Source organism: Apodemus sylvaticus, chromosome 21, assembly GCF_947179515.1.
Source record: "Apodemus sylvaticus chromosome 21, mApoSyl1.1, whole genome shotgun sequence".
In the NCBI taxonomy this organism is placed as follows: Eukaryota; Metazoa; Chordata; class Mammalia; order Rodentia; family Muridae; genus Apodemus; species Apodemus sylvaticus.
Window position 1 is genome coordinate 45,732,251 of NC_067492.1, and position 19,723 is coordinate 45,751,973.

Here is a 19,723-nt window from a genome sequence, read left to right on the forward strand (position 1 = left end):
GAAGAAGAAAGTATAAAAGAAAAGAGAGAAAGAAAGAAAAGAAAAAGAAAAAGAAAATCCCTCAGAGGGTACCAAGTTATTTGGTTTAGTTAATTCCAGGTACATTCACGCTGACAACAAGAATAGGAATCACATGACCCATTGCCTGTAATCAGTGCCAGCACATTTTCCAAGCCAAGCCAATCTTGGCTACAGTTTGAGATTCTGTCTGAAAAATGTGAAAGAGAGAGAAAACATGAACCCCTGTTTCAGTGAAACATTCCTTCACAAGTCTGCCTTAGCCTTTCACACTTGTGTCCACTTCAGGAAAACACTGCACATGTTTGCTCCAGAAAAATAGTATCCAACACAACTGACTTTCCAAACCCTTAAGTTTCCACTTCACAACCTAACAAAAAGCACCACAGAGCTCACAAGAGAAACAGAATGTAAAGATCTTTTAGGCACCTCAGAGAAGGTAGCTGGTGTTAACTCTAATTTCTCTAACGTTAACCTAAAGCCACTCCTAAGTGGGTCTCTAAAAAGTCATGCTTCCAGGGACAAACTCTTACCTTTTCTCTTTGCTGTCCTGTAAACCTGACAATATACTTCCTTGTCAGTTTGTAAAATTGGAAAGACTGTTCCCTACCCCACAACCAACCTCAAGTATTTGGTAGGTGTTGAGGATCCCGGAAATTCATCAGCACAAATTTCTAGGGAACCAGCTTCTACCATCTCTTCCCACGGGAGGCACCTGAGTCCCACATCCATGGCTGGTGTAAGAACGTTTGCTCTGTTCTGTCATTCAGACCATTCAGGTTGTACATAAGCAAGACACAACAGCTGCTGGTCTTTCAAAAGTACCAACCACCCTGCCTTTAAAATGCTTGGCAGACAAGCCTGGGTGAGTAGAAGAATAGCTCTTGGTATCATAAAAATGGCAGGCACTAGAACAGCTGGTGCAGGCACAGTTAAATGCCCAAAACACTGAAAATCAACCAGTCCTTGGAATTCTCCTATATTTGTCATTAAAAAGAAGTCTGGAAAATGGAGAATGTTAACAGATTTTAAAAGGTGATTCAGCCAATGGACTCTTTATAGCCTGGCCTTCCCTGGCCTTCCTTATTACCTGAGGAATGGTCTATTATAGTGATTGATTTACTATACCTTTACAAGAAAAGGATAAAAAAAAATTGCTTTCATGGGGACTACTTATAATCTGCTCAACCTGTTAAAAGATGAGTGGGCCTGACCCACTGTAAAGGGGCTTCCTGCCCCCTCCTCACTCTCTTGTGCCTCTCTTGCTCTCTCTCTGCTTCCCTTCCCCACTCTACCCCCATTCCCTCCCCCTCTCCACATGCCCATGACTGACCTCCTCTACTTCTCTTTTCTCTTCTCTTCTTCTTCTTCCTCTCTCTCTGTCTCTGTCTCTGTGTGTGTGTGTGTGTGTGTGTGTGTGTGTCTCTGCCTCTACTACCCTCTTAACTCCCCTCCCCACGCCCTGAATAAACTCTATTCTGTACTATGTTATGTAACGCGTCCCTCAGGGGGAAGGGAATCCTTGGCATGGGCCCACTGAGGCACCCCCTTCCCCCACACCTCACCACACCTCCATAGAGCATATCCCCCCCCCTTTTATCTTTTTTTTTTTTTTTTGAGACAAGGTTTCTCTGTATAGCCCTGGCTGTCCTGGAACTCTGTAGACCAGGCTGGCCTCGAACTCAGAAATCTGCCTGCCTCTGCCTCCCAGAGTGCTGGGGTTACAGGCCTTTAATCCCCCCAGAGACAGGTGGATCTCTGTAAATAGTTATTTTCTAAATTCTAGAGTTCCTGTGAACAAGGTGGTGGTGGTCCATGCCTTTAATCCCACCACAGCTCAGATAGAGCTCCTGAACGTGAGCAGGCCTGTCACAGCAACACCCTAGTACCTGGCACCAACTTCTGTCCTATGTAGGGTTCCACTGCTGTGAAGAGAATACACCATGACCGAGGTAGCTCTTATAAAGGTAAACACTTAATTGGGGCTGGCCTACAGTTTCAGAGGTTCAGTCCATCGTCATCATGGTGGGAAGCATGGTATTCGTGGCATGGGGTTCAGGCAGACATGGTGCCGGAGGATCCAAGAGTTCTATTCAACACCTCGATCTGAAGGCAGCAGAAGGGGGCTGGAGTTTGAAGGTTTCTGAGAACTTTGAAATGTTTTGAAGGCATGAGAGAGGAGATTCCTTGTGAGACTTCAGCCGAGGCGGGAGGTCATCTGAGGCAGGAGGTCATCTGGGGCTTTCTCTGCCTCTGAGCTAGCAGGCTTTCACTCAGCACCTGGCTTCTGTGTCTTCACTGGTTATACCAAACAACTGAAATTCTGTTAAAAACAACAAATACCTATAATTACAATACTAGGAAGGCTGAGCCAGAAGGGTCTCAGTTCTAGGGCAGCCTGAGCTACATTACCAGCCCTTGTTACACAGCAGAGAAACAGAGAAAGAAACCTACACCCATGCTGAGGTTGTCCAATTCAAATGTCAGACCAGAGTAGGGGATCCCTTTTTTAAACCTGGATATGAGGATGGGTGGCTTCACAATGGTTAAGCACTGAACTATACCCTCAAGTTCACTTTATTTTTATACGGGGTCTCATGCAGCCCAGGCTGGCCTTGTCTAATTACAAGCGCTTGACTTATGTTCATACTCCAGCTTCCCAAACTCTGGGATTACAAAGTGGACTGCCACCGAGCAATGGTGGCACACACCTGTAATGCCAGCACTCTGGGAGGCTGAGGCAGGTGGATTTCTGAGTTCGAGGCCAGCCTGGTCTACAGAGTGAGTTCCAGGACAGCCAGGGCTATACAGAGAAACCCTGTCTGGGAGGGGGGGGGGTGTACTGCCATGCCCAGCTGCACGATTACTTTTAAAGAGTGTCTGCAGGCCAGGCGGCGGCGATGGCCTTTAATCACGCACTCAGGAGGCACTGGGCAGACAGATTTCTGTTAGAGGCTAGCCTGGTCTGCAGAGCGAGTTTCAGGACAGCCAGGGCTACACAGAGAAACCCTGCCTTGAAAAACAAAGTGTCTATGGCAAACACCATGATTTCAGGAACAGCCTCCATCCCTCGAGAGCCTTCTTCCTCTTGCAAACACTATAAACTACTCTGGATAACGCTAGATGTCGCACCATCTGGAAAACGAGCATATTTGCGTTCCCTTATTCAGAAGCAGCTGAGGAAAAACGTCGGGGTCCCACTAGAACAACTTAAACGCAGAAGTCCCAGCATACCCTCCGGGCTACCTGGTTAATCAGGAAAGGTGACGCCCTTAAGGGGGGGAGTGGGCGTGGCCATGTTATGCACATGCGCGGGACGTCATATAAATCTGTTCGGACTAAGTGACAGACCAGTGCGATTTCCTTGAGACAAGGCAAAGCATTGATCCGCGAAGGCCTGAAGGCCTGCGATGGTGAGTGCGGCTGCCCTGCCAAGGGGAGAGGGGAGGGAGAAGTGGGAGGGCTGCCGGTTCTATTTGTCAGCGCAGCGGCCAGCCCAGCAGGAGCGTGTTTCAGACGCGGGGCTACGAGCCCTGCGGGTCCGTGACCGGATTTGGGCACTGGAAGAGCTATGCTTGCGCGGCCCGGGCCTCCGCTCGCCCCAGGGTCACTGGTACCACTCGGTCTTATGAAGGTGCCGGACGCAGCCACCGATTTGAGGCCTTGCCCTCTAATCTAGTCTTTCTAGGACTAAAAGTAAATCTGTAAATGTCCACAGCCTTCGCTGATTTCTAAACCTCCGCTTCTTCCCACTCCAGTTTAGGACAGAACTTCGTGATCTCAGTGGTGCATTCGCAAGCGCAGGGTTTAGATACTGTATCCCTCAGTTGGGGCTGGAGAGACGGCTCAGCAGTTAAGAGTACTGAGGCTCTGTAAAGTTCCCAGCACCCATATGGTGGTTCACTGTAAAGTTCCCAGCACCCATATGGTGGTTCGCAACCAACCTCAACTCCAGATCTAAGCGATCCTCCAGGCTGGCAGGAAGCGGAAGCAGAGAGATCACTTCAAGTTTGATTCTATCTTAGGCTACATAATAAACTCCAGGCCAATGCATGAGGCCCCCGTCTTCAAAAAAGAAAGGCTAGAGAGACGGTAAGTGTCTAGGCTAAGAGCACTCTGCTCTTACAGAAGACTCAGGTTCAGTTCCAGGGGATATGATACCTCCTTCCTCTGATACCTTCTTCTTGCCTCCAGGGGCTCGCTCTCTCTCTCTCTCTCTCTCTCTCTCTCTCTCTCTCCCTCTCCCTCTCCCTCTCCCTCTCCCTCTGTCTCTCCCTCTATCTCTCTCTCTCCCCCTCCCCCTCCCTCTTGTCTCCCTCTCCTCTCCCTCTTCCTCTCCCTCTGTCTCTCCCTCTCCCACTCCCTCTCCCTCTCCCTCTCCGTCTCTCTCTGTCTCTCTGTGTCTCTGTCTCTCTCTCTGTGTCTCCATCTCTCCCCTCCTCCCCTTTTTTGTTTGTTTTGTTGTTTGTTTTTTGAGACAGGGTTTAATGCCTGGATTAAAGGCGTGGCTGCCACACCTGGCTCACAGAGCCTTACTACATAGCCTTGGCTGTTCTCAAACTCACCTCGTAGACCAGGCTGGCCTTGAACTCAGATCTGCTTGCCTCTGCCTTTCAAGTGCTGGGATTAGAGGCGTGTGTCCCCCCCAAATGCCCAACTTTTTTTTTTTAAGATTTATTTGTTTTATGTATATGAGTACACTGTAGCTGTCTTCAGACACACCAGTAGAGGGCGTCTGATCCCATTACAGATGGTTATGAGCCACCATGTGGTTGCTGGGATTTGAACTCAGGACCTGGAAGAGCAGTCAGTGCTCTTAACCACTGAGCCATCTCTCCAGCTCAATGCCCAACTTTTTAAGTACTTCTCCCAAACCCACTCCCACTGAGCTGTAGCCCCCGGAAGTGCCTCAATCTTTATTTGTCTCAAAGACATTTTGTCTATTTTTTCAGTTTGGGTGATCAAGCCCATTGCCTTATGCAGATGCTATGGCACAGAGCCTGGTTCTCCCGCCCTCCATGTTTACATTCTGGAGGAGAGGGCTCATCTTTCCTGCCCAGGCTGCTGGCGGGGTTGCTGGGCCTACAGATGCCAACCCCCACACCTGGCATTTCTCTCAAAACAAACACTTCAGATTTACTTATTTTACACATATGCGTATTTAGCCAGCATGCATGTATGTGTCGCACACCAATGCTTGGCAGCTACAGAGGTCAGGACGACAGCTCCGAGCCACCATAGAGGTGCTGGGAACCACACCCAGGTCCTCAAGAACAAGGTCTAACCACTGGGCTATCTCACCAACCCCCTTTTTCCTGAATTCCAGTGCTGTGGAGTTTTTCCTCTTTCAAATATTTGAAATAAATCACCCCACTCTTTAGAGTTTTCATAAACTAAAGTCCAATGTAATTAATCATCGCCCTTCTTGTCTGGTTCATTTTTACACTTTATCTTTGCCCTTCAGAACAGACTGCGTCTTCAGTGTTTATCATACTCAGTGTTTGGGTTTTTTTTTTTTTTTTACCTGTATCTGTAGTTACACATCTGTCATTAATTTGGAACAATTATTGTCAATGAGTGCTAAATATGGATGTTCATGTTTTGGTTCCTTAGCTCATGGGCGGTCTCTCTTGTAGGAGTAGTTTGTGTTTTTGTTTGGTCTCTTGGTATTAGGCTCCAGAGAAAAAGATTCTCTGGGGCTGGAAAGGTGATCCCATGGCTAAGAGCACATACTTACATCACAATTTTGAAGGCCACTGCACACAGCTGCAAATTAGTCTTGGCGGTGTAGCCATTTTCACAGTATTAGGTCTGCCAGCCTAGAGTATGGAAGGCTTTTCATCCCACACACCTTCTATAACCTCCCTCTCCGATGTCTTAAAAGCCTTCATTGTAGAGGCGTTCTCTCTGCTTAGATATATCCATGAGGACATTTTTTTGGAGTTAATCTGAATGATCTGTTTTTCTCAATTTCTTTCCTGAGGGTACATTCTTGGTATATGCGAGTCTGTTTTTATTTTCTTTAATATTGACTTTGTATCCTGCGACTTTACCATGTTTATTAGGTCCAAGGGTTTTCTAGTAAACCTTAGAGGGTCTTTTAGGAAAAGGGTGGCATCACCTGCAAACAGACATGGTTTGACTTCTTCCTTTCCTGTTTTATCCCTGTTCTGCCCTTTGCATGTCTAATTGCTATAGCTGTGACTTCAAACGCTTCAGTGTGTGGGAAGGAGAGTGGATATCCTGTTTCACTCCTGATTTTAAATAAAATGTTCAATTTGCTTCCATTTGTTGCTTATAGGTTTTATTATTATTATTATTATTATTTAAATGTATTCCATATATTAAAGTCTCCAGGATTTTTGTAGTGAAGGCATGTTAAACTTTGTCAAATGTTTATTCAGCAGATGAATGGTATGATTTCTGTCCTTAAGATTTTTTAAATGGTGTGTTACATTTCATACTTTTCTCCTTCCTCTTCTTTTCCTTCTCCTCCTTCTTCCTCTCTCTCTCCCTCTCCCTCTCCCTCTCCCTCTCCTTCTCCCTCTCTTTTTTTCTCTGTCTCTCCTTCAAACAATATTTAATCTACAAAGCCCTGGCTGTCCTGGAACTCACTATGTTGATGAGGTCTTGAACTCACAGAGATCCACCTGCCTCTGCCTCCCAAGTGCTAGGATTAAAGGACCGTACCACCATTATTTTTAAATTTCTTTTTAAATGTTTTCATTTTGTGTATTTGGGTGTTTTGCCTGCATATATGTCTGTGTACTGTGTATATACTTGGTGCTGAGGGAGGTTGGAAGAGGGCATTACATCCCCCGGAACTGGAATTACAGGCAGTTGTAAGCTGCCATGCAGGTGCTGGAAATAGGACCCAGATCCTCTGAAAAAGCAGCCAGGACTCAACCACTGAGCATCTCTCCAGCCCTCACAGTTCTTGATTTACATATGTTAAACCAGCCTTGCCTTTCTGGAAAGAAACCCACTTGGTCAGCAATAACAAGTTAGAAGTCAACCAAGGCTATATAGTTAGACCTGTCTCAAAAAAAAATTTTTTTTATTATTAAGCTCAAGGGGCTTAGTAATTAAGAGCATGTGCTACTGTGCCCTTAATTACTTAATTCCAGCACCTACAGTGAGCAGTTTACAGTCACCCAGAACTCTGGCTCAAGAAGTTCCAACTCTCTGTTCAGGCTCCTTCGGTATACACATGTATGTGTGCACACACAGTCACATAAATAAGAAGCTAAAAAATAATAAAAAATATAAAAAATAATAAGCTAAAAGAGAATAAAAGTCCAAGTCAGGTATCCAAGCACTTGCCTTTAATCCCAGCACTTGGGAGATAGAGGTAGGCAGATTGAGGACAGCCTGGTCTCCATAGAGAGACCCTGTCTCAAAAGCAACAAAGCAATATATTTCAAGATCACCCTCAGCATCAGTGAGTTTGAACCTCGCTTGGGATACAAGAGAGCATTTCTTTCTCTCTCTCTTTCTCTCTCTCTCTCTCACACACACACACACACACACACACACACACACAGCCCTTGAGTACCTTAGGACGGTATATTGATCTGTATCTCATTACAGGTTAGATTTCTATAGAATTTGTGGCATCTTGTGTCTAATGAGGGGAATGGGGGAACCTTGTAGCTCTTCAGTGCATCCTTCTACATTAAATCCTCAACCTAGAGTCACACGTGATGAATGTCTGTGATCTCAGCCCTTAAGTCTGAGGAAGAAGTATCAAGCATTATGAGAATTAAAAATGGATTTTTCTCACCAAAAAGAAAAATATTTATTCCAGTTCAACGACTATTTTGGGCCAGTAAGACTTGCAGTCACAGCCAATCATGGCCTCTAATCACAGCACTGAGGGGATCAAGGCAGGAAGATCCCATCTTCCAGGTCAGCTAGAACTGTGGAGTTACACCCTGTCTATAAGTAAATAAGTGAATGAATAAATAGCTAGGTGCGGGGATTATGCACCTTTAATCCCAGCATTTAGAAAACAGAGGCAGGAAGATCAGGAGTTCAAGGCCATCTTTCATACTATAGCAAGTTGAATGCCAATTTGGACTACTTGAAACTCTTGTCTCAAAAAGCAAATTAAATTACATATTTTTTTTAATGCTTATGCAGTGACCATAGTAAAAATGTAACCCGTGTTCATGCTTTCTAGAAGCTGGTAAACTTATACAGCTCACTATGAGCAATTAGTAAAACTGACAGTCAAGCCAGATAGTAAGCGTTGAGGGATCACAGAATTGTGTGACACTTTTGGACGCGGCCACCTGAGTGGTGCAGTTTGCCTAGTGTGAATGGCACTTGGTTCATTCCCCAGTACTGCAGAGGAACAGGAAAATAGTGTGCTGTGCATTGACAGACTGAAATGGATTTCCCTAGCCCTGCTGATCTTCTGACTCTTCTTTACGCATGCGGAATGCTTAGGATTCAGTGGCCTTTGAGGACGTGTGTGTGACTTTTGCTCAGGAAGAGTGGGCTCTGCTGCGTCCTGCACAGAAGAAACTCTACAAAGATGTGATGTGGGAAACCGTGAGGAACCTGGCCTCTGTGGGTAAGGATGAGGCCGTGGGGAACCTGGCCTCTGTAGGTAAGGATGAGGCCGTGAGGAACCATGAGGAACCTGGCCTCTGTGGGTAAGGATAAGGCTGTTTCCTTCACATAGGTAATTATGTAACAAGGGATTTTTTGCTGTTGGGATTGTTGTTTGAGACAAGGTCCTACTAGGTATTCCCACTAGCCTTGAACTTGTTATGTAGATCAGGCTGCCCTTAAACTTTCAGAGATCCTCCTGCCTCTGCCTCTGCCTCTGCCTCCCCAATGCTAGGATTAAAGGCATGTGCCACCAAGCCTATTGACTGCGGACAGCAATTTTTTGGCCACTGTCTTAGTCAGGGTTTCTATTCCTGCACAGACATCATCACCAAGAAGCAAGTTGGGGAGGAAAGGGCTTATTCAGCTTACACTTCCACACTGCTGTTCATCACTAAAGGAAGTCAGGACTGGAACTCAAGCAGGTCGGGAAGCAGGAGCTGACGCAGAGGCCATGGAGGGATGTTCCGTACTGTCTTCCCCTGGCTTGCTCTTATAGAACCAAAGACTACCAGCCCAGGGATGGCACCACCCACAAGGGGCCCTCCCCCCCCTTGATTCCTAATTGAGAAAATGCCCCACAGCTGGATCTCATGGAAGCACTTCCCCAACTGAAGCTCCTTTGTGATAACTCTAGCCTGTGTCAAGTTGACACACAAAACCAGCCAGTACACCCACCATCACTATTTTAAGAGTTGGAATATAAAAACTGGTTTACATTGATGTAAACCAGGCATTATGAACTTGTTTCAGACCTAGAACCTAAGAATATTTTTGTAATCTCTAAGAGCGTATAATGGTTTTCTGGTTTTACATTTTAGGGAGTGAATTGGAAGACCAGGATGTTACAAATCAGTACAGAATCCAAGCGGAAAAAGTAAGGTGAGTTTACACACTGAAGAAAGCAGAATCTTACTACATATTACATTTTTAAATAAGGCAACCAAAAGAAACTTGTATATGGCTTTCTTTTAAAAAAAAATGTTACCAAAGTATTTTAAATGACACAGATATTGAACATTTAAATATTTTATTAGATACGATGGCTGCCTTACTTAGGGTTGCCTGTAAAGAGACACCATGACCAAGACAACTCTCATAAAGGCAAACATTTAACTGAGGCTGGCTTACAGTTTCAGAAGTTCAGTCCATTATCATCATGGTGGGAAGCATAGCAGTGTCCAGGCAGGCATGGCGCTGAAGGGCCAGGAGTTCTACATTTTGATCCAAAGGCAGCCAGGAGGAGACTATCTTTCATACTGGGCAGAGTCTGAGAGAACTTGGAGCCCACCTACACAGTGACACACATAAATCTATGGGGGCCAAACCTATTCAAACCACCACAGTGGTGCACACCTGTAATCCCAACACTGTGAAGACAGAGGCAGAGGCAGAAGGATCATAGTAAATTAAAGGCAAGAGGGGGCATCGTGAGTTCAAAGCTGATCTAGTCTATATAGTAAACAAAGGTCAGCCAGGGTTATATAAAAGGATTCTCAAAAAAAATTTTTTTTAACTTGGAAACAGCATTGAGGACCATATAGAGGAGAGGTCCTCGGTCCTATGGAGGCTCAATAGATGTCCCAGCGTAGGGAAATCCAGGGAGGGTAGGTGGGAGTGGGTTGGGTGGGGGAACATCCTCAAGGAGGAAGGGGAAGGGGTGGGATAGGGGTTTTCTAGGAGGGGGGAAACTGGAAAAGGGAATAACATTTGAAATGTATGTAAAGAATATATTCAATAAAAAAATAGAAAAAGGAAGGAAGGAGGAAGGAAGGAAGGAAGGAAGGAAGACCCCATATAAGCCTGGTGGCTGGATGGTTGTGGTGGCGCACACCTTTAATTCCAGCACTTGAGACAGAGGCAGGCAGATATTTGAGTTTGAGGCCAGCCTGGACTACAGAAGACTTCCAGAACAGTCAGGACTACTCAGAGAAACCCTGTATGTGGGGGGGGGGGGGGGGGGGGGAACAAGAACATATATATATATATATTTGTATATATATATTTGGATTTGGTTTTTTCGAGACAGGGTTTCTCCATATAGCCCTAGCTGTCCTGGAACTCACTCTGTAGACCAGGCTGGCCTCGAACTCAGAAATCCACCTGCCTCTGCCTCCCAGAGTGCTGGGATTACAGGCATGGGCCACCCCGCCCGGCTCAAGAATTTATATATTGTAATACTTTCTGTTATTGTGCTTTTTGATTGGTTTGGGGTTATTATTATCATTATATTATGCATGTTTATGTGTCTGTCTGCTTGAATTTATGTACACCGCATGCATTCAGAAGTCCCCGGAGGCCAAAAGAGGCTATCAGAACTGCAGGCTTTTCCATACTTCTCACACACAGAGGGCTTCTCTCTAGTGTGAATTCTTTTGTGAACTAGAATTACAGGTGATCTGAGCCACCACGTGTGTACAAACCTAGACAAGCAGTGAGTGCTCTTAACCTTGGCCATTTCTCCAGGCTCTGATTTGATGTTTTGAGTCTGCTGCATAGCCCTAGCTGACCAAAACTCCTAGCAGTCCTCCTGCCTCAGCTTTCAAATGCTGGGGTTACAGGCATGAACTAACCAGCCTAGCTTTTGCTTTTATTTTGAGATAGACCCTTGCTTTACAACATTAACTGCCCGCATTAATTGTGATCCTCCTGCCTCAGCCTCCTACGTGCCAGCATTAGTGGTATACCACCATGCCCTGGCTATAAAAAATGTAGTTCTGGTATGTATTAGTGAACATTTAAATAATAAACAACTATTAATAATGGACTTCTTTTTTTTTTTTTTTTTGCAGAAATTATGTGATACAGAGACTCTATAAAAGTAAAGAAGTTACTCAGCACGGAGAAAGCTTCAGCCTTATTCCAAACACTGGTGTGGCCAAGATAACTGCTGGAGGAAAACCATATCATTGTAGCATGTGTGGGAAAGGGTTCATGCTCTCTTCATCCCTCTGTAGGCATGTCAGGTCTCGCCATGGACATGAACCTGCTGATGGGTTTAAGTGTGGACAGAAGCAATATAAATGTAAGGAATGTGGGGCCACCTTCAGTTACCTCAAATCCTTTCAGAGACATGAAAGGCTTCACGCTGGAGAAAGCCCCTACAAGTGCAAGCACTGCGGAAAGGCCTTCATCTATTACCAGCCCTTTCAAACACACGAGCAGACTCACATTGGGGAGAAGCTCTATCGGTGTAACCATTGCGGTAAAGTGCTTAGTTCTCCCGGTTCTCTTCGAATCCATGAAAGAATTCACACCGGGGAGAAGCCCTATGTGTGTGAGAAGTGTGGAAAAGCCTTCAGTTGTCCCAGTTCCATCCAAATCCACGAAAGAACCCACACCGGGGAGAAGCCCTATAAATGTAAAGAGTGCGGGAAAGCCTTCATCTCCCGCACAAGCGTTCAAACACACATGGTAACGCACAGCGGGGACGCGAACAAGCCTTATAAATGCAAGGTCTGCGGAAAGGCGTTCCTTCGGCCATGTTTTCTTCGAGTGCACGAGCGAATTCACACCGGGGAGAAGCCGTATGTTTGCAAACAATGTGGCAAAGCTTTTAGGTGTTCCACTTCGATTCAGATTCATAAAAGGACCCACACTGGAGAGAAACCCTACACGTGTAAGGAGTGCGGCAAAGCTTTCAGTGCCCACTCAGCCTTTCGAGTCCACAAGCGGGTGCACACTGGAGAGAAGCCTTACAAATGCAGAGACTGTGGGAAAGCCTTCATCTGTCTCACGTACTGCCGCGCGCATGAGAGAAAACACACCGGAGAGAAATCCCACGAATGTAAGCAGTGCGGAAAAGCCTTCGTTTCTCTTGAAAACTTTCGACGACATGTCAAAACTCACACTGAGGATATACCTTATAAATGTAAGGAATGTGGAAAAGCGTTCGTTTTCCTCAGCGCCCTGCGAGCACATGAGAGGATTCACACTGGAGAGAAGCCTTATGAGTGTAAACAGTGTGGCAAAGCCTTTAGATGTTCAAGTTATGTTCAGGTACACAGGAGAATCCACACCGGTGAGAAACCCTATGAATGTAAGGAGTGTGGGAAAACCTTCATTTATTCTACGAGCTTTCGAGGACACATGAGAATGCACACAGGAGAGAAACCCTACAAATGTAAGGAGTGTGAGAAAGCCTTCAGGCTTGGCAGTTCCCTTAAAAGACATGCAAGAACTCACAGCTGAAAGAAACGTGTTTCGCGCATGCATGCCTGGGAGATGCCGTGTATGTGTTTGCTTTGTCCACGTCCTTCAATAGACGTGAAAATGCACACACAGGACAGGCACCGAGTGTGAGGAATGGGGGAAGGGAACGTTTTCAGCTTTTAATAGTTTGTTGTGAAATTATCCATTGTGGATAAATCTCATGTTATTAAGTAATTAATTAATACAGGAAACTAACTGCAGTGTAATAGGAAACTCACATCAAATGGGCCAGAAAACACAAAATGTGAGGAAACATGAACATGGAACATGTTCGTCAGTGCTTGGTTGTTTCTGATGGATCTGTATGCTTTGGTTTGCTGCTGTAGCCCTGACTGGCCTGAAGTTCACTGTAGATTAAACTGACCTCAGACTCAAGAGATGCACCTGTCTCTACCTCCCAAATGACATTAAAAGTATGTACCACCATGCCAGGGGTGTGTGTGTGTGTTAGAAGAAAGATTGTTTTACAGTTCCAGAAGAATAATTGTCCATCGTAAAGTAACTTTCATTTGCCTGATGTGGCAAATGAAATGTCTCTGTGGCTTCTGTCTGCTAACCCGGGCCTAGTCCTGGAAGCTTCTAGCCTCTGTACAATTTAATCTAGGCTTAAGAATGTTTTCAGCCTCTGAGACTTCCTGATGAGGAACTCACCGTTTGTTGTTCCTTCTGATCTCTGGCTGCCTGGTCAACTCTTCACGCTGACTGATTCAATCTGGCTTCTCTCAGCTTCTCTGAATTGCTCTGCTTGGCCTCAAGCTAGGTCTCAAGTCCCTACCCCAGTGGCATTCCCCCAGCACGTCACACCTCCTAAAACCTCCCCTAAATAGTGGTGCCAACTGGAAACCAAGTGTTTCCATAGCCCATGACTGTGGAAGACATTTCTCATTCAAACCACCACGATTAGTAGTTTGGGCTTTTCAGACCTCATGAGAAAGGTAACAGATATATCTTCCTCACCTTTATATTCAAAACAACTTCATTCTCATGTTTAATAAATAGAAAAGACTTATTTTCCTTGTTATTAAATGTCATGAATTACTAAATATGCAAGGCCTTTCACACAAGCTTGTGGTGTTTACTGTCTGCTCTTTGTTTCTTGTTTCCAATGGGCATTTGGATAATAGACTTTAAGAGCCATTGTAGGGGGTTGGAGAGATGGCTCAGAGGTTTAAAATGCTTGTAGCTCTTCCAACAAATTCAACTCCTAGCACCTACATCAGGTGACTCACAAGCACCTCTAACTTCAGCTCCGAGAAATATGAAACTTTCTTCTGGTCTGTAAGGGCACTTTGGAGTCACCTTCACACACTTAAAAAGATGTGCCATTTGAGGGGCCTGATGGCTCAGCATTGAAGTGCATGTTTTGGTTTCTCGCGGCTATGATAAAACACAGGCCAAAGCCAACCTAGGAAAATAAAGTGTTTGTCTTACAACCCCCCACCTTAGTCAAGGTTTTTATTGCTGGATTAAAATATCATAACCAAGTGCTCGCTTCCACAGCACATATACTAAAATTGGAACGATACAGAGAAGATTAGCTTATATAAATGATATATAAGTGGTGGCGCACGCCTGTAATCCCAGCACTCTGGGAGGCAGAGGCAGGCGGATTTCTGAGTTCAAGGCCAGCCTGGTCTACAGAGTGAGTTCCAGGACAGCCAGGACTATACAGAGAAACCCTGTCTCGGAAAAAATAAATAAATAAATTATATATATATATATATATATATATATATATATATATATATATCATAACCAAAAACCAAGTTAGCAAAGAGTGTATTTGGCTTGCCCTTCCGTATCAGTGTTCATCATCTAAGAAAGGTGGAGCAGGAACTCAAAAAGGCAGGTAATGGAGGCAGGAACTGTTGCAGGAGGAAACAGTGAAGTGCTGCTTACTGGCTTGTACCTCAAGGCAACAAAACCCAGGACCACCAGCCCAGGGATGGCATCACCCACAGTAGGCGGGGCCTTCCCCATCAATCACTAAGAAAATGCCCCACAGGCTCACCCAATCTTATGGAAGCCTCTCTTCTGGTTTTTTGTTTGTTTGTTTTTAAGATAGGGTCCCTCTATGGAGCCCTAGCTGTCCTAAAACTCACTCTGTAGACCAGGCTGGCCTCTAGCCCACAGAAATCCACCTGCCTCTGCCTCCTGAGTGATGGGGTTAAAGGCCTGTGCTATCACCTGACCTGTGCGAGGCATTTTCCTAATTGAGGTTTCCTCCTCCCAGGTGCCTTTAGCTTGTGTCGAGTTGATAGAACTATCCAGCACACTTGCCAGTGACAGGCCATCACTGAGGGAAGCTCAGGGCAGCAGCTCAAGGAAGGAACTTGGGGAATGGAAGCAGACTCAGAGGAAATGGTGTTTACTGGCTTGCTCAGCTTACTTTCTTAGACAACTCGGAGCCACCTGTCAGGGGTGACACTGCTCACAGTGAGCTGGCCCCTGCCTCCCACGTTAATCAAGAAAGTGTCCTGCCGGGCAACTGTGGTGCACACCTTCAATCCCAGCACTTGGGAGGCAGAGGCAGGCAGATTTCTGAGTCTGAGGCCAGCCTGGTCTACAGAGTGAGTTCCAGGGAGGGAGGGAGGGAAGGAAGGAAGGAAGGAAGGAAGGAAGGAAGGAAGGAAGGAAGGAAGGAAGGGAAAGAAAGAAAGAAAGGAAAAGAAAGAAAGAAAGAAAGAAAGAAAGAAAGAAAGAAAGAAAGAAAGAAAGAAAGAAAGAAAGAAAGAAAGAAAGAAAGAAAGAAAGAAAGAAAGAAAGAAAGAAAGGTGTCCTATAGGACAATTTGATGAAGGCAATTCCTCAATTGAGGCTCCATCGTCACAGACAGCTCTAATTGGTGTTGAGTTGTTAGAACTAACCACCAAGTGCTTGCAGCTCTTCCAGAAGACCTGAGTTCAAATGATTCCCTCATCTCATTTGGTTGTGGGCTCTCCCGGCTGCAGAGGAATGTGCTCTCTCCATTTATTTGCACGTAAATGAATGGAATTTTAAATAATAGATTATTTTCATTGGCACAGCCATATCCACTGGAAACAGCAAAAGTCATGAAGCCAGCACGGCTCTGACACAGTTCTAGCCAGGCTGAGCCCAATGTGACAGTTGCTGTCAGCCTGTCTCTCACTCTGGGGTTTTGGTCTCTGTGTACTGCGTCCCTGTGGACTTTCTGAATTATGATCCCTTTGTGTCCTTTCCTGAGAAGATTATGTTTGTGTCCTTTTAGGAAAATCCTAAAATTAGCTTTACCTGGTCCTATTTGAAAGTCTTCCTGCTTGGAGATCATTAGCACAGATAAACACATAACTAGATGAGGCCATTACTGCAGGTATGGGGTATCTGCCCCTCAGCAAACAGTATAATTGGTTTGGGGTAAACAGAGACAGCTGACAGACTCTGATTAACCAAGAGAATGGCTTACAGATTCAAGGCCAGCCTGGTCTACAAAGTGAGTTCCAGGACAGCCAGGGCTACACAGAGAAACCCTGTCTCGAAACCTCCCCCCCTCCCAAAAGAAAGATTGACTACAATAAACTTTCCCTACTTTGTAGAATAGATGACAAGCAATACAGCAAGAGAGTTAGGTATTAGTATTTGTTGTTCATTAAAAGACTGGTGCAGTTATTTCCTGTTTGTCTGCAGTGCTTTCAAACTGCAAGCACTGTCAGTCTAAAAGCAAGCTGTCATATAGTAAACGTGTTTGCTTTGGAGGAGACATTCTTCTTCTATTTTTTATTTTTTACAAACATTGGTGTTTTGCCTGCCTGTGTGAGAAAGTTGGATTCCCCTGGAATAAGAGTTCCAGGCAGCTATAAGCTGTCACGTAGGTACTGGGAATTGAACCTGGATCCTCTGGAAGAGCAGCCAATGCTCTTAACCACTGAACCATCTTTCCATCCTAAAGAAGACATTCTTTAGATTCTCTAAATTGGAATTATAGGGCTGATAATAAAAATAAAATCTGTTCTGTTTCTATTTTCTAATTGTGAATGAACTTGTAACCCTGGACATGTAGTAAAACATCACAGATAATCTGTACTTCTTGGATAATCATTAGTCTTTGTTCTGTAAATCCTGTATAAGCCAAGAAGCAACCAGATTTCTAGTCAATCAGAGCTGCAAGATCCCCTTGGCCATGGAACCTGACTCCCTCCTTCCCCTCACTGACTCTGTCTCCCCTGGGGGGTCGCCGTTGACAAGTAGCTCGAGGAGGCTCCCAGCACTTTATGAAATGAGTCTATAAATAAGTCTTGGATTTATTTTTTTTTTTTTGCATCACCTATTTTGAAACAACTTACATACTACCACTGCCTGCTCCATTTTCTTGGTCTATTAAAATATGTCATTGTGCTTACGGAGAACCAAAGCAACTTCATCATTTTGACAAATCCTACACTGTCTTAGTTACTGTTCTCTTGGTGTAAAGAGACTCTATGACCAAGGCAGCTTATGAAAGAAAACATTTAATTGGAGGCTTGCTTATAGTTTCAGAGAGTGAGTCCATGATTGTCATGGTGGGAGCATGTGGCAGGAGGCGCAGTGACCTGAAAATGCAGCCCAACATTGGTCCACAGCCAAAGAGGCGGGCGTTGAGTCATGCTGGGTCAGGCCAGCCCCAGTGACACATGCCTCTCGTCCTAATCTTTCCCAAAAAGTTACACCAACTAGGTACCAGCCATCCATGGGGGCCATTCTCATTCAAACCACATACACACTTAAGTCCAGGGGACATTTTTCTAACTGCTATCTGTTCATGTTGGTTACTTGAGGAGGTGTCCCAGAAGAGATCCTTTTTAAGCTAGGTATCAATGAACCCTTTATTTTATACAGCTCTAGTCTCAAAAGTTTTTAGTTAAAGAAAGCTTAAAGCAAAGTAATCAGCCAGGCGGTGGTGGCACATGCCTGTAATCCCAGCACTCTGGGAGGCAGAGGCCAGCCTGGTCTACAGAGTGAGTTCCAGGACAGTCAGGGCAACACAGAGAAACCCTGTCTAGGAAAAAAAAAAAAAAAAAAAAAAACAAATCCCCCCCAAAAAAGCAAAGTGATCTGCCTGCAATGCAGGACTAAGGACGGGGACTTTGTTTCTGGAAGAAGAAATTCCCAGGAGACACACTGGACTTGCAGCAGATAAGAATGAGGCTAACCCACAGTGACACAGCCAGTGAGTCCCACGTCTCGGTGTGGGCCTGCAGTAACTACCAGGGCATGTCATCTGAACATCTTATGCTATCAGCTTCCTAAAACTTGGCCTCAGGCTTCTAGGTGAATCTGTCGCCATGAACAAGGCCATCCAGCTCCAGGGACAAACGTGGTCATCATGTGACACAGTACAGGACCTGTACTGAAAAATGACACCTGGTCAGAACCAACTCACCTCTATGGGCTAGTTAGTCTGAATGGCTTAAGGCGATCTCAGCTTCCAAAGGAGCCTTGGAACTTCATGGTATCTAACAATGACCTGTGAGACTGTACTCGGCAAAGGAAATTTGTTGGAGCATCCCAAGCTCACTCTGCAGACCAGGCTGGCCTCAAACTCAGAGATCCACTTGCTTCTGCCCCGAGTGCTGGGATTAAAGACCTATACCACCACCACTCAGCTGAGGAATGTTATCCATGAACTTCCCCACCTTAACCACCCATCAGTCTTTCTGTCATGGAAGAACCTGAATACATTTCCAGTATTCATGAGGTGCAAGAAGGAGGGCCCTTCCTAGCTATGTAGTGAATCTGAGGCCAACCTGGGATATGCAAATCCCCCAAAACAACAGGGCCAATAAGATGGTTCGGTGGGTGAAGGTGCATACCACAAACCTGACTCCTCTCCTGTCCAAGGTGGAGATCAGTGAGCCTTGCAAGCTGTCCTCTGACCCCCACATGTACGTTGTGGGACATGAGCAAACACACGTATGCCCATGCACATACACAAATTTCAATAAACATCTTTTTAATTCTGGAGAAGCATCATCATGGAGAGCCAGCCCCATGAACGAAGGCAACTGTCCAAATGTCCCCTGGGCCACTTCACCACCACCACCATCTGGAAAATTATTTTCCCAGGGCATATGAGAGACTAGGGCTCACTCAGCACAGCAGACACACAACTCTGGCTTCTCTTTCCAATCCACCCTAGCTGGTCCCTCTTCGAGACTCTAGAGTAAGACTTGGTCTTGTTTTGTTGAGACAAGAGTCTAGTTACATAGATCAGATCAGTAACAGATCAGCACGCCTCTGCCTCCAGAGTGCTAAAATTAAAGGCATGTACCACCACACCCTGTTTACAGTGAGTCTTTGAGGACATGCCTGGAATTCCAGCACTAAGAAGTTTAAGGAGAGAGAATTCCAAGTCCAAGGTTAGCCTGGAATAAACAGTGTATTCTGAGCTAGCCTCAACTAGATAACTTGAAAGATCTTTGGGGGAGAGTTGGTCTGGTTTCTTGTACCTGCCAGACGCCAGACGGAATGGAGAGATTCTGGGATCTACATTTGATGACTTTCAGTAGCACAAGTTGTCCCCCAAGCAGAGTGCTTCTCTGGTTTTCCCTCCCAGATTCTGCCATGTGACCCTCCCTGCCCCCAGGGATTGTCAGATGACATCTGTCCAGGACAGCAGAGACAACTGGGCTTGTGTATGTGTGTATGTATATATATTTACACACACATACACACACACACACACATTCTATATAGATTCCTTCTATAAATTCTGTTCCCCTAGAGAATCCTGACTAATACAGTGATCCTGTTCACCCTCTCTCATGTTGGGATTACAGACAAGCTACAACACTAAGTCCTTATTTTATTCACTGATTGATTTATTTGCTGGAGAGAGAAACAGGGTCTCACTAACTATGTAGTGAGTGCTGGATTACACAAC

The 19,723-nt window shown here is 45.3% G+C and overlaps 1 protein-coding gene across 3 annotated transcripts; it reads left to right on the top strand.

Moving 5' to 3' along the window:
* The first annotated feature begins 3,348 nt into the window (after positions 1-3,348).
* Positions 3,349-13,221, top strand: LOC127671956 (zinc finger protein 791-like). 3 transcript variants are annotated; one of them, XM_052167094.1, is made up of 4 exons: positions 3,349-3,431; positions 8,425-8,596; positions 9,456-9,516; positions 11,427-13,221. In XM_052167094.1, the coding sequence occupies exons 2-4, from the start codon at positions 8,563-8,565 to the stop codon at positions 12,823-12,825; spliced, it is 1,494 nt and encodes a 497-aa protein (XP_052023054.1). In that variant the 5' UTR covers positions 3,349-3,431; positions 8,425-8,562; the 3' UTR covers positions 12,826-13,221. The 3 variants fall into 3 exon arrangements, with proteins under 3 accessions (XP_052023054.1, XP_052023052.1, XP_052023055.1); XM_052167092.1 differs by having other exon boundaries at positions 8,470-8,596; XM_052167095.1 differs by lacking the exons at positions 3,349-3,431; positions 8,425-8,596 and adding an exon at positions 8,642-8,678.
* Positions 13,222-19,723: the final 6,502 nt, after the last annotated feature.

Bases quoted from the DNA above. Each gene is read 5' to 3' on its own strand.
- LOC127671956 (XM_052167092.1), top strand. The intron at 8,597-9,455 runs GTAAGGATGAGG...TTTACATTTTAG, and splicing joins GAGGAACCTGGCCTCTGTGG to GGAGTGAATTGGAAGACCAG. The intron at 9,517-11,426 runs GTGAGTTTACAC...TTTTTTTTGCAG, and splicing joins ATCCAAGCGGAAAAAGTAAG to AAATTATGTGATACAGAGAC.